At 46.2% G+C, this 14,619-nt stretch overlaps 1 protein-coding gene across 1 annotated transcript; it reads right to left on the bottom strand.

The window, feature by feature from the left end:
• Nucleotides 1-7,476: 7,476 nt before the first annotated feature.
• LOC146342833 (vomeronasal type-2 receptor 26-like) lies at nt 7,477-14,405 on the bottom strand. Its single transcript, XM_084808022.1, has 4 exons — nt 14,303-14,405; nt 12,994-13,221; nt 12,517-12,643; nt 7,477-8,378 (listed from the first exon to the last, which is right to left on the bottom strand). Exons 1-4 carry the CDS (start codon nt 14,348-14,350, stop codon nt 7,477-7,479), a joined length of 1,305 nt encoding a protein of 434 aa, XP_084664148.1. The 5' UTR covers nt 14,351-14,405.
• Between the last annotated feature and the right edge of the window lie 214 nt (nt 14,406-14,619).

Below are 14,619 nucleotides of genomic sequence, written 5' to 3'. Positions count from 1 at the left end.
AAGCTTTGGATTTCTGAATAGCATTATAGCTACATGGAAACCTCGCCAAATGTAAGTGAACTGGGGCAAGGGCAGGGGAGCTGTCCATAATATTGCAGTATTAGTTCATGCCATTGGCCATTAAGTAAGATGTCGTGCCTCTTAAGTTATTAGGGAAGGCAATGGAAAGGCGAGGCAATGGAAAGTTACAAGTCCAATACTACATTGTATATTTAACATGCTTGATTCCCCCGGCCCTTTTTTCAGAACCAGATTCATGATTTTAAAGCCATGCAGGATAAGATATTTCAACTAATGCGGGACCAGTAGGCAGGATTACCTCACTGCAGACGTTATGTTTTTACAGATCCAACCCCCTTTGCAATACCTTGCAACATTCCTAATCCTGCTACAATATAGAAATGTGCTTCTTAACTGTACCAGCAGGAGGAGATCTAAAGACCCTACTTCTCTGCTGAATACCAACCTGAAGCACAAATGAAGTCCTTTCCGCCATGTTCCTCCATGTATACAGTATGCAATAGTGCCAGAACATCCCTCACTGAACAAGGAGGCTCCACTGCTGTCAGATTTATTTATTCATTTATTTATTTCACATATATCCCATCTTTTTTCCTCCTTAAGGAACCCAAGGTGGCATACATTAACCTCCTCCTCCTCTCCATTTTATCCTCACAACAACAACCCCATGACATAGGCTGGGCTGAGAGCTAGTGACTGGCCCAAAGTCACCCAGTGAGCTTCCATGGCCGAGTGGGGACTAGAACCCAGATCCCCCTATTCCCAGTCCAACACTTTAGCCACTACACCACACCAGCTCTCGTTTTCTGCAGATCCACTAACGATGCTGCTCTAGTTGCACGGGAAACCCAAATTATGTTCCCATGTAGTCTGATGGATAGGATTGAAAACTTCCATCCCCCCAACTTCCACAGTCAGGGGAGGGGGATAGGCATACCCCCACCCCTTGCTTGGGAAACTCACTGAGGCACTTTTGAAGATCTCTGCCTTAGAAAATGGTTTTCCTACTGCTAGCTTTTGAAAACATAATGCTCCTGTATTATGCATCATATGGTACTTCACAGAACAGGCTGAGAAACAGTGCTATTTCCAGCTGTGGCACTGGAACTCATGCAAGACTGAAGCCTGGTTTCCTGGTAGGATGTTTTTTGTGTTGCCTCTGAGAAGGATTTTTTCACTGTGCATCTGCTACGGGTGCATCTCTGGCACAATAATGCATGGCTGTGTTTTCAGGCTTCAGGCCATTCAGTTGCAGGAACACCTGATTTCTTGAAGTGTCCCTTGTGATGGTAATCTGACTTCGGAATGCATTGTTATAGCTAAGGTCCCCATTATGTCTGATTCGTCCAGCCCACTCCAGCCTTTTCCCGATGGGCTGATGGAACCAATTCATACTGTAATCTGTCAGAGAAAATCCAGACACTGAACAGGTCAGTCGTACAGTCTCGCCTGGCTTCTTCACCACACCATCAGACTGCGTAATGGTGATCTCGGAGGAAATGTCTGCATTGATTAGCAAAGAATAGAAAAAGACAAAACAAATTAAGAAGGAACATAACAGTTGTACAAGAAATCACTGGATTGTCTTTGTAAAGGAAAACGTGTGCCTTTCTTACATGCAGGGAAGATCATTAGGAAACCTAGGAGAAGATGCATGTCCATGGCCTGGATGCTTGTCAGTAAGGCTCAGGGCCTGAAAGAGAACCAAATTCTTCAAGGTCTTTGGATTCTCTACCCTCAAGTGGTAACTTCCCTTTAAAGAAGGCAACACCAAAGTATTATTTGCATGATGTCACAGGGGATGCAAATGTAAGACAATCACAGCCACAGATGATATGTTCATAAAGAATTGGCATCTTCAACTCAGAGCAATGATTCCTCATCCCCCCCCCCCGCATCTGCGCTTAAGCTCATCATGCTCTGATTCTTTGGCCTCTGCAAGGGTAGTACTTTTGATATTGAAAAAGTAATTTGCAGATTAAAAGCAGTATTGAAAACTATTGTTGAAAGTATCATTATTGCTCTCGCACTGTCTTTATCTTTTAATGGAAACACATTTGAAAGGTGCTCTGTGCATAGTATTGTGACTCCACCATGATAGGTGTCACGATTCCCTTGGTCCCCTCTTTCCTTAAGCTCTCACAAACACACAAAAGGAGAGGCTTCAGTCTCGTGCCTTTAATTAATTATTCACAGGTTCATTACAGACGCAAATCCTCGAGGACCCTCTGGCTACAAAGGAATGCCTCCAGGGAATTCAAATGGGATCACTGAAAGTTACCCACAGTTTGAAAGGGCATCTATCTGGGTAGGCTAGGGAGGGAGGTCCTGCCCCTTGTGTCCTGCTTCCCTACATAGCCTCTCATGCATAGCTAACCGGTTCAACCGTCTGAGCACTGACATTTCCCTCTTAGCTCTGTGTCTCGGCCTTGCGTCTCTTAGGTCACGCTCATCAATCCCCTCCTCCTGCTGCTTGCTGCTTCTCACAGAGAGGGGTGAGGAGGAAGCTTCATGTCTGGCCATCTGGGAGTTGGTAACCTGAGAAGCACACCTAGTCATATCTGAACTAGGGATGTACGAAAGTCACTTACCTGGTCTCGCAGCTTGCTTCGCGGTGGGGGGGAGGCGCTTCGCTTCTCCCACCGAAGTTCAGGCCGGGGGGAGAGGCTTCCCGCCTCGCCCGGCCGAAATTCAGGCTGGGGGGGAGGCTTCCTGCCTCGCCCGTCAGAAATTCAGGCCGGGGAGAAGCGCCCCGTCTCCCCGGCCACGAACTTCAAAAGAAAAGTAAAAAAAAAAAAAAAGCCCTGTGATAGGCTACATAATGACTTACGTAGCCTATCATGGCTAGATCTGCAAAGTCAGCCGTGATAGGCTAGGGTAATCGTCACGTAGCCTATCACGGGTGACTTAAAAAAAAAAAAAGCGCGTACGCAAATGGCGGCCCCTATAGGGAGCCGCCATTCGCGTTCCTTATTTGGTCCCTGTAGTCTACGTAAAGATTTACATAGACTACGGAGAAAATAAGGGCAACGCTATTTGCGTATGCACTTTTTTTTTTTTAAGTCACCCGTGATAGGCTACGTGACGATTAACGTAGCCTATCACAGCTGACTTTGCAGATCTAGCCGTGATAGGCTACGCAAATCGTTACGTAGCCTATCACAGGGGCGTTTGTTTTTTTTTACTTTTCTTGTAATGGCGGCGGCGGCATCCGGTCGAAAGCCCGGCTGCCGCCCCCGCCCCTGACGAAGACCTGCCGAACCGCCGCCAGGACCCGCTGCCGGGAGCGACATTCGTGAAAGGTAAGTCCCATCCCGGGGGGGGCGGGGGGCAGAGAATTTCTCCCCGAACAACCTTCGGAGGGCCGAATGCGTTGGCACTGGGGCCCCCGAAGTTTCAGGGAGAAATTCTCCCCCATCCCTAATCTGAACTGGCTTGTGAAAAAGCCTCACCCAGTTCTATCTCCTCCTCTTCTGAATCTGAGCTGCTAACTATCTCCCTGTGCTCAGAATCAATCCTGACAATAGGATTCCTATACAATGAGTTGTACATTTTTTCCTCTGGCAGCTTCGTCCTTCTGCACTTGCTTCTTTAGCTGCTGGGGTGGCATAGGGGGGAGTTTGGTACTGAGGAAGGGAAATGGATGGTGGCTGGGATATGTGTTACAATGTGCCTCTAACTAGTTCTTTAACAACTACATGTGATGAAAATATAACAAAATAATGACAGGAGAGCTCCCCAGTTTGAGGCAGTGCAGGGACATAACACCTTTTTTGCTGGTGCTGCTACTCAGTCTTTGGTACTCGGCCTGGACATGGCAAAAAGAGGGCTAAAATTGGCCAAGTCTGGCTCACTCTAGGCCTTCTCTGGTAGGATGCCTTTGTTTCCCCTGAGAGCTTTCTAACTGTGTGCTCTTTGCATGATAATACATGGTGGGGACTTCAGGCATCAGGCCATTCAGTTGTTTTTTTGAGATGTCCCTTGTTCTCAGGAGAGGAGTACCACTGGAATCACACACAGACACACACACGCCCACGCTCACTGATCACTGGGGACAAAGGCATGGATTCATGCAGGAGAGAGGCTCTCCTCCTCAGCAGCTGAAACATAACATCAGCTTAAGGTTTACGTTCTTTGTACACCGAAGTGTTGTACTCCATTCGCTCCTATGCATTTCTTCCCCATGGTAAAATCAGATTCCTTTCTCTGTTTTCTCTTTTTGTTCTGGTTTCTGCCACTTGTGGTTTCTAGACACGTTTCTGAACACCAGTTGTGGAACATCAGCGCCACATTCAGGAAATGTTTACACGGCAGTAGGATTTTTCTGTGAGCTGAGACTGGCTTCCTTTCACTGTGTGTCTGTGGGTTTAGGCAGTTTATTTATTTATGAAATGTGTTACCCACTTTCTATTGCAAAATAATCCCAAAGCCAGATGCAGACTTGCAGGCCGGGGGGGAGGCCGGGGAGGAGGCTTCCTGCCTCGCCCGGCCGAAATTCAGACCGGGGAGAAGCGCCCCGTCTCCCCGGCCGCGAACTTCAAAAGAAAAGTAAAAAAAAAAGCCCTGTGATAGGCTACATAACGATTTACGTAGCCTATCACGGCTAGATCTGCAAAGTCAGCCATGATAGGCTACGTTAATCGTCACGTAGCCTATCACGGGTGACTTAAAAAAAAAAAGCGCGTACGCAAATGGCGGCCCCTATAGGGAGCCGCCATTCGCGTTCCTTATTTGGTCCCTGTAGTCTACGTAAAGATTTACGTAGACTACAGCGACCAAATAAGGAACGCGAATGGCGGCTCCCTATGGGGGCCGCCATTTGCGTACGTGCTTTTTTTTTTTTTTTAAGTCAGCCGTGATAGGCTACGTGACGATTAACGTAGCCTATCATGGCTGACTTTGCAGATCTAGCCGTGATAGGCTACGCAAATTGTTACGTAGCCTATCACAGGGGCGTTTTTTTTTTTTTACTTTTCTTGTAATGGCGGCAGCAGCAGCCGGTCGAAAGACCAGCAGCCGCCCCCGCCCCTGACGAAGACCTGCCGAACCGCCGCCAGGACCCGCCGCCAGGAGCGACATTCATGAAAGGTAAGTCCCATCCCGGGGGGGGCGGGGGGCAGAGAATTTCTCCCCGAACAACCTTCGGAGGGCCGAATGCGTTGGCACTCGGCCCCCCGAAGTTTCAGGGAGAAATTCTCCCCCATCCCTAATCTGAACTGGCTTGTGAAAAAGCCTCACCCAGTTCTATCTCCTCCTCTTCTGAATCTGAGCTGCTAACTATCTCCCTGTGCTCAGAATCAATCCTGACAATAGGGTTCTTATACAATGAGTTGTACATTTTTTCCTCTGGCAGCTTCGTCCTTCTGCACTTGCTTCTTTAGCTGCTGGGGTGGCATAGGGGGGAGTTTGGTAATGAGGAAGGGAAATGGATGGTGGCTGGGATATGTGTTACAATGTGCCTCTAACTAGTTCTTTAACAACTACATGTGATGAAAATATAACAAAATAATGACAGGAGAGCTCCCCAGTTTGAGGCAGTGCAGGGACATAACACCTTTTTTGCTGGTGCTGCTACTCAGTCTTTGGTACTCGGCCTGGACATGGCAAAAAGAGGGCTAAAATTGGCCAAGTCTGGCTCACTCTAGGCCTTCTCTGGTAGGATGCCTTTGTTTCCCCTGAGAGCTTTCTAACTGTGTGCTCTTTGCATGATAATACATGGTGGGGACTTCAGGCATCAGGCCATTCAGTTGTTTTTTTGAGATGTCCCTTGTTCTCAGGAGAGGAGTACCACTGGAATCACACACAGACACACACACGCCCACGCTCACTGATCACTGGGGACAAAGGCATGGATTCATGCAGGAGAGAGGCTCTCCTCCTCAGCAGCTGAAACATAACATCAGCTTAAGGTTTACGTTCTTTGTACACCGAAGTGTTGTACTCCATTCGCTCCTATGCATTTCTTCCCCATGGTAAAATCAGATTCCTTTCTCTGTTTTCTCTTTTTGTTCTGGTTTCTGCCACTTGTGGTTTCTAGACACGTTTCTGAACACCAGTTGTGGAACATCAGCGCCACATTCAGGAAATGTTTACACGGCAGTAGGATTTTTCTGTGAGCTGAGACTGGCTTCCTTTCACTGTGTGTCTGTGGGTTTAGGCAGTTTATTTATTTATGAAATGTGTTACCCACTTTCTATTGCAAAATAATCCCAAAGCCGGATGCAGACTTGTTTGAAAAATCAGACTTGTTTGAAGATGATTTAATTGAGATATTGTTTCTATTACCTTCTGATAACCATGTTTCCAGATATTCAGTCTTGTATGACTTGTATGACTTGTGTGACTTGTATGACTACGTAGACTACAGCGACCAAATAAGGAACGGGAATGGCGGCTCCCTATGGAGGCCGCCATTATCCGTATGTGCTTTTTTTTTTTTTTTTTTAAGTCACCCGTGATAAGCTACGTGACGATTTACGTAGCCTATCATGGCTGACTTTGCAGATCTAGCCGTGATAGGCTATGTTAATTGTCACGTAGCCTATCACGGGGGCGTTTTTTTTTTTCTTTTATTGGAATGGCGGCGGCAGCAGCCGGTCGAAAGACCGGCTGCCGCTCCCGCCCCGCACGAACACCCGCCGAACCGCCGGCCGGACCCGCCACCGGGAGGGACATTCGGCGAAGGTAAGTCCCGTCCTGGGGGGGGTGCGGAGGATTTCTCCCTGAAACTTGTTCGGGGGGGGCGAACACGTTGGCGCTCGGCCCCCCGAAGTTTCAGGGAGAAATTCTCCGCCATCCCTACTCCCCAGCTGACCTATCAGAGAGGTTTTAGCTGCCTGGAAATGGCTGGAAATAAACCTGGATCAGGGGGAGGAGAAGTGAATCAGCAGTTGTTGAAAGCCAGGCAAATGGAAAAGGATAGTAACTATCTCACACCTCTCCCTCTGATGATAGAAAGATTGGTTGAATAATCACATGAATAAGATTGGTTGGAGTCATACACCTGATATCTCTTAAAAGTAACCCCATTGTCTCCATGCATTAGACATCCCAGAAGTAATACATATCACTGGACAGGATGAAGTTTTTAGTCAGGCATGGGCAAATTCAGAGTGATGAGGATTCCATTTATGCCCACTAGAAACCACCAGGGCCTGCACCGCCACCACACTACCATCGAAGTCACCGCTGCACCAACAATTCAGCACTGAAGAAAGCCACATTTTCTATTTAAAAGAAGTTGTGTGTGGAGCCACATGGGAAGGGATTTTTTTTTTCATTTTAAAAGTTTGTTTTTCACACACTCCTTGTTTTAAGGGAAAAGTGAGCATTCATTGTCACCTCCACCAGCAGCAACTTGAAAGTGTGGGAGAAACCAATTTGGGGTGTTATGGGCTACAAAAAAGGATTGGGGGACCACATACAGCCACAAGACATGTCTTGCCAATCACTTCTTTAATTATTTCCCTTTATTAACTTCCCCCTCTTGTTCAGCTCAGGTCTTAGCACAATAATGTACCATTTTGGGAAAAAGATACAACCTAGTAAACCAGCACTGGAAGCTAAGATAGAAAAGATCTCTACAGCCACCATGTATTTTCCTTTGGTGCTCAGGTAAGTTGGAACAAATGACAACCAAACACTGCAAAACATCAGCATGCTGAAGGTGATCAGCTTGGCTTCATTAAAAGTGTCTGGCAACTTCCTGGCAAAGAAAGCCACAGTGAAGCTGATGATGGACAGAAAACCCATATAACCCAGAACAAGATAAAACATGATGATAGACCCTGCATTACATTCCATGATGATTTCTTCAGTGATTGAGTGCATATCTGTATCAGGGAATGGGGAAGAGCTTGCCAGCCACATGGCACAAATACCAGCTTGAATAAGAGTGCAGCAAAGAATAATGGAGATGGCCAGTCTCTTCCCCACCCACTCCCTCATGCTGGATCCTGGCTTGGTGGCCATGAAAGCTACAACTACAGTGATGGTTTTGGCCAACACGCAAGAAACAGCCACTGAGAAGATCAAACCAAACATTGGCTGTTGGAGAAGGCAGCTCAGTTTCCCAGGCTGGCCAATGAATAGCAAAGAAGAGAGGAAGCAGAGCAGGAGGCAGACAAGGAGCATGTAGGTGAGGCCCCGGTTGTTGGCTTTGACTATGGGGGTATCTCTGTACTTAATAAATGTGTGCAGCACCAAGGCTGTGACCAAGGAAAAAGAAACAGCAAGTGAAGATAAACTTTCCCCTAAGGGTTCTTCATAGGACAGAAAGCGTACAACCTTAGGGATGCAAAGATCTCGGTCCTTGCTGGGATAGTGATCTTCTGGGCATTTGAAACAGTCATCCATGTCTGACAAACAAAGAGGGAGTGTTACAAAGCTGAATCATATGTGAAATGCAAACAGTTCTATGAGTAATTAAATATCGGGGTCAATTCTTCTCCTGACTGCTATTATGTAGTATCCACATGTTGAGTTTGTCTCATGAGAAGGCATCTGGTATACCAGAGGGATACTTTGAAATTTCTCCATTTAATTTCTCTCTGGAATCTGCATTTATGACTTCCTGGTCCTACATGCAGAAAGTAACCAAATGAAACACCTTTTTTTGCCTCCTTCCTAACAAAAACCTCTTGATGAAGAAGTGTACTTGATTACTTTTATGCACCCATTTTATTATTTGTTTGTTTGTTTGCTTGTTTGTTTATTTATTTTGTAGTGTTTTATTGCCATGGTGCTGGCCAACCACCAACCATTTATTTGTAATGCTAATAATACACAATGATCCTCTGATGGCTGATCAAGTGTAGAAATGTTCTGACTCGCAGCCACCATTACCATAACACCAGTGGTACGGAGCTGCTGTGTGGCTCCATGGAATCCTGATGGAGTGGAGTCACTCAGGAGGATTCCAGGTGGGGTGGGGTGGAGGAATGCATTGCCTCCCCCCTGGCCAGAAAACACAATAGAATGGATGGTAAGTAATCCGTCCATCCCTAGCAGTGAGATAATATGGCAGGTACAAGCATTAATCATGCATGTTGAAGCTTATCTACAACTTTCTCAGCATAGCCTGGCAGTGCTGAATATAGGGATGTACGAAAGGGACTTACCTTGTCCCGCAGCTTTTTTCACAGTGGGGGGAGGCGCTTCGCTTCTCCCCCCGAAGTTCAGGCGAGGGGGGGGAGGTGCCCCACCTCGCCCAGCCGAAATTCAGGCCATGGGGGGAGGCACCCTGCCTTGCCCGGCCAAAATTCAGGCCGGGGAGAAGCGCCCCGTCTCCCCGGCCGCAAAAAAAAAGTGAAAAAAAAAAACCGTGATAGGCTACGTAACGATTAACGTAGCCTATCACAGCTAGATTTCCAAAGTCAGCCGTGATAGGCTACGTTCATCGTCACATAGCCTATCATGGGTGACTCTGAAGAAAAAAAAAAGCACATACGCAAATGGCGGCGGCCCATGGGCGCCGCCATTTGCGTTCCTTATTTTGGCACGTCTAGTCTATGTAAAGATTTACGTAGACTACGGCGAAAATAAGGGAACGCTATTTGCGTTGCCCTTATTTTCGCCGTAGTCTACGTAAATCTTTACATAGACTAGACATGCCAAAATAAGAAACGCAAATGGCGGCGCCCATGGGCCACCGCCATTTGCGTACGCACTTTTTTTTCCCAAAGTCACCCGTGATAGGCTACGTGACGATTTACGTATCCTATCACGGCTGACTTTGGAAATCTAGCCGTGATAGGCTACGTAAATCGTCATGTAGCCTATCACGGGTGTGTGGTTTTGTGTTTTTTTTACTTTTTTATTTTGTAATGGCGGTGGCGGCAGCCCGTCGGGAGACCGGCCGCCGCCCCCGCCCCCGACGAAACGCCGCCGAAACGCTGCCGGGACCCGCCGCCGAGAGGGACATTCACATGAGGTAAGTCCCATCCCGGGGGGGCGGGGGGCCAGCAGAGAATTTCCCCAACACTTTCGGGGGGCCGAATGCCTCGGCGCTCGGCCTCCCGAAGATTCGTGGAGAAATTCTCCACCATCCCTAGCTGAATAACATATTTGGCAGAAGCAAGATTATCACAATTTTCCCAGCACATACACTTGGTTCTGTTTAAGATAAACAGAGCTTCATTTCTCAGGCACATCCTAGGATCTGGCTCATTAACATGGGATGTGCTGAGAGGTACTGTATCAGCCTTTGACTCATCTTACAAGCGGAGATGCCCACTTGCAAGGGATTGCTACTAATAACAAACCAAAGCAGAGAGCATTAGGGGTCTCTAAGCATCTGTAACTGAAGGCAAAAGGAGAAGGGGACGGCAGAGGATGAGATGGCTAGATAGCATCACTGATGCAATGAATATGAACTTGAGAACACTCCGGGAGAGAGCGGAGGACAGGAAGGCCTGGTGTGCTATGGTCCATGGAGTCATGAAGAGTCGGACACGACTTAATGACTGAATAACAACAACGAAAGCATCTGTAAAGCTACTGGTAGCTTGCTTACAGGCCTGGGGCCCTACAGTCCCTGGTGGTGAAAAAGGTTGCTCACCATTGGCTCAGGGCATTCCTGTTTATTCATAAGGGGGAGATCTTCAAGCTAAAGATTTGTCCCTGGAAACTTTCAGAGTAGTTTGCTACTGCTTGTTCTGATCATGGGACTTTTAACTCTCACCACTAATACCATCACATGATGTACTCAGCTAGTAAGGTGGGGAGGTCTAAACCTCAACCCTGAATTGTGGAGGGGTAGAGGGGAAACAGCATGTGTGTACACATTTCTTCCCCTGACCCTTACCTCAGGAGGTAAGTTGGGGAAGTTTAAAGCCCCTCATTCCTTGACATTGAGATGAGGGTGGGTATTGGGAAGAAACAGAGAGAGAACATGAGGGTTTGTGTATGTCTACTCATCTGTGCCAACAGACCTCCCTGTCATGTGGACCTGGTGGTGAAAAATGTTGCCCACTATTACTTCATGGCTTTCCTGTTCAGTCATAAGGGGGAGATAGTCAAGTTTCTTCTTATTCATATTATTAGCAATGGTAGCAAAATAAATAGTAATTATTATTTGGCTTCAATCTTTACTTCCATTCTGAATTAAAAAAAAAATTCTTAATCTGGTGTATTATAATACACCATGGTGCAGTGCATTTTTCTCTTTCCTTTATTGTACTTTGAACAGATACAGTGGAAGTGTTTAACAAAGTGTTGAAATGAATCACTAAATAAAACGTGGAAGATGGGAGTACTAACAGAACTCTGCCTACATTTGTTTCTATGCACCATTCTGACCTGTCATCTTTAGGGACTCGCATTAGCATGGCACAAATTGACAGAAGGAGTCTGCATGCCATCTCCCCCAAACAGGGAACAAACAGCTGGATATCAGCCATGCAAGACCATCTAGTTATGAAAATCACCACTATTCTGAAGGTGCTGGAAAGATTCTAGTTACTATGGTGGCTGGAAATGAATCAAAGGAAAAGGAGGAGCAATATTCTGACTCACTGACCACCCAGAACAATTAGACCACTATGAAGGCATCTCCATTTCCCAGTTCCATTTCCCAGTTTTCCACAGTTAAGGTTGGCGGAGAATTTCTTTCCGAAACTTCGGGGGGCCGAGAGCCAACGTGTTCGGCCCCCCGAACAAGTTTCGGGGAGAAATTCTCGGCACCCCCCCGCTCCCCGCACCCCCCCGGGACGGGACTTACCTTTCCCGAATGTCCCTCCCGGCGGCGGTTCGTCGGGTCTTCGTCAGGGGCGGGAGCGGCAGCCGATCTTTCGACCGGCTGCTGCCGCCGCCATTCCAATAAAACTAAAAAAAAAAAAATGCCCCCGTGATAGGCTACGTGACGATTAACGTAGCCTATCACAGCTAGATTTGCAAAGTCAGCCGTGATAGGCTACGTAAATCGTCACGTAGCCTATCACGGGTGACTTTAAAAAAAAAATCGCGTACGGCTAATGGCAGCCCCCATAGGGAGCCGCCATTCACGTTCCTTATTTGGTCGCTGTAGTCTATGTAAATCTTTACGTAGACTACGGCGAAAATAAGGGCAACGCAAATAGCCTGAACTTCGGGGGGAGAGCAGTGAAGCGCCTCCCCCCACCACGAAAAGCTGCGAGACCAGGTAAGTGGGTTTCATGCACCCCTATCCACAGTTAAAGGCTCTTTCACATGCATATGTACATTGCTTGAGTTCTTGTCACCTTTTGACTTGCAGATGAATGTCTGAACTGAATTCAGTTGCAAATGATTGTGTTTGAAAGTCACCTTTCCCCCACATTTTCCATCTGGAACCAGGAACTGAATACTTATGGCAAAGATGGCACAATTCCCCAGCACGCTTGGTAATTCGCAAAATTAGCCGGGTGATAAAATCAATACTGACACTCACCAAGAGGTTACATGTATGCTGATTCAGCACCCTCTTTGAAAATAGTAATCTGGTATTAAAGGTATTTGCTGGTGGCCCACATGACCTACCGGTTTGGTTTGAAATCTTCCCTTTTGGACATAAATCACAATCATAGCAGCAAAATTTCTCCCCTTCCATCGTTCTCTTCTGATAACCAGGGGGGCAAGACTCACTACAGACAGAAATGGGCAGGACCTATTCATTAAGGAGAATAATGTTTAGAAAGGAGAAACCTGTATTGATCTTCAGCTGACATAGAAATAAACAAGTGATCACTTGACATGGGTGTATGGAGAACATAGTGCACACAAGAATGTGGCAGAACTTTTCTGAACACAGCAAATATTATGCTTGAAGTCGGTTGGTTGGTTGGTTGGTTGGTTGAGACACATTTGGGGGCTGGAGAAAAGAAGTGTTCTGCTCAGCTGAATTTCTCATTCCAGAAAGACAAAGATGGCCATATGGTGGTCCACTGTGGCCCATTCATATAGTTGGGACTTCACCCATCTTCATAATAGCGTGCCTTTCAAGAATAGAATCCGCACCTGATTATAACTGCTATGCCAAATAATCTTGTTTTCATTGATGATGAATGCTTTTCCTTCAAAAGCATTGGGATCTATCCATCCGACTTTCACTTTAAGGAAGGACTTGTTTGGAAATGTAACCAAATTCATTATATCAAATCCACCTTCCATTTCCCTGTGATCATTCAAAGACACTCTTTCTCCAGCAGAGTTGTTAAATGAAATGCCTTGAAGAAAAGTGTGCAGCTAGTTGGAAGAGAAAAAAGAAACAAGAGAATCAAACCATACTGAAGGCTTTGCTCTGAAAATGAAATAGAACACGTCTCCCTCCTAATGCGGATTCAGAGTTGGTTGCACGTAAAGTAGACCCTCTGAATTCAAAGTGACAAATATGGCCTGAGGAACCTAAGCCCCATTAATTTCATTAATGTGTGACCTAATTAGGGAGTAACCTAAGCCCCATTAAATAAGCCCATTAAGCCCCATGAGTAACCTAAGTGAGTCACCTAATTAAGTAACCAAATGAGTAACCTATTTCTGAGTAACTTCATTAAGCCCCATTAAGCCCCATGAGTAACCTAAGCCCCATTAATGTGTAACTCAAGCTCCATTAACTTCACTGGCTCAAATCTAAGCATACTTAAGGCTACATTTCAGATATTACTTCATGCAGTTTCATCTAACCAAGTCCCAGAGTAAGAAATGTGTTTTCAGTGAGAAAGAGATGAGAACTCAGTACTTCCCACTTCATAGGATTCGAGGACAGAAAAAGGCAAACCCATATATCTTTCTGAAAGAATTGTTTGTGGAACAGCAAGTTAGATTCTGTCTACAGTTGTGCTGACCTAATCATGGAGATGTGGACATTACATTGCAGAGATATTACCTGCCAGGGCTGTAGATCTTGAATCACATCTTTTTTGCTACCCGCCGTTACTCTGCGATTGGATCTAGATGAGCGCAAGGCATGTAAAGCATATGCCACAGCATAGACAGCATTATAGATACTGTAGCTATGGCCAGTCATGCGCATTTCAAAAAGAGTTCCAGGAAGACTTTCCAGCCTCTCCTCCCCAGTACATGTTCCAGAGACCTTGTACGGCACCCCAGGATCTGGAACTGAACAGTCAAATGCTTCCTCCCAGAACTCCTGGAGAAAATCATCTGCTTGTGCCCAGTCAGGTTTTAGGATCTGAAGGAACTTCTGGAACCCCAGAACTTCATTTGAGTGAATTGCAATGGAAATGGCACCATGGTACACTTGCAGATCTGTGTCCCGTCTAACACTTGATAACATAAAATCAATCTGTCCTGCTGTAATCCATACCTTTCCCACAAATGTCTTTTCCTCGTGTCCTGGTGTTAATAGATCCATAATGTACCTCAGCCACAAAATGGTAAAAGTTTCACCATAGATGAGAAATATTCTGGATTTCCTATACTTTAAAAGAAGATGAATATTATGGGCTAAATGATACAGTTGATTCGTGGAGACAGCATGTTCTTGGCTTGGGATTCGCCCTGTGAACTCTGAACAGATCCCATTTTGGGAAAGCAATGGCTCCAGGGCCTGCAAGAAATGTTCTCCACTATCATCATCCACCACAAAGAGCCCAACCCACGTCCATCCAAAGTGCTTAAGCA

Source organism: Heloderma suspectum, chromosome 6, assembly GCF_057233095.1.
Source record: "Heloderma suspectum isolate Gila_16-S chromosome 6, 16-S_ref, whole genome shotgun sequence".
Classification (NCBI taxonomy): domain Eukaryota; kingdom Metazoa; phylum Chordata; class Lepidosauria; order Squamata; family Helodermatidae; genus Heloderma; species Heloderma suspectum.
The sequence above is the reverse complement of the archived record's forward strand: the minus strand, read 5'-3'. Positions and strand labels throughout refer to the sequence as shown.

What these genes read in the sequence shown, in the direction of transcription:
- LOC146342833 (XM_084808022.1), bottom strand. Translation starts at nt 14,350, where the DNA reads ATGGATCTATTAACACCAGGACACGAGGAAAAGACATTTGTGGGAAAG. An exon ending in GGCATAGCAGTTATAATCAG is followed by an intron (nt 12,644 to 12,993) that starts GTGCGGATTCTA and finishes CTTAATGAATAG; the next exon opens with GTCCTGCCCATTTCTGTCTG. An exon ending in GAAGATTTCAAACCAAACCG is followed by an intron (nt 8,379 to 12,516) that starts GTAGGTCATGTG and finishes TTTGTTTGTCAG; the next exon opens with ACATGGATGACTGTTTCAAA.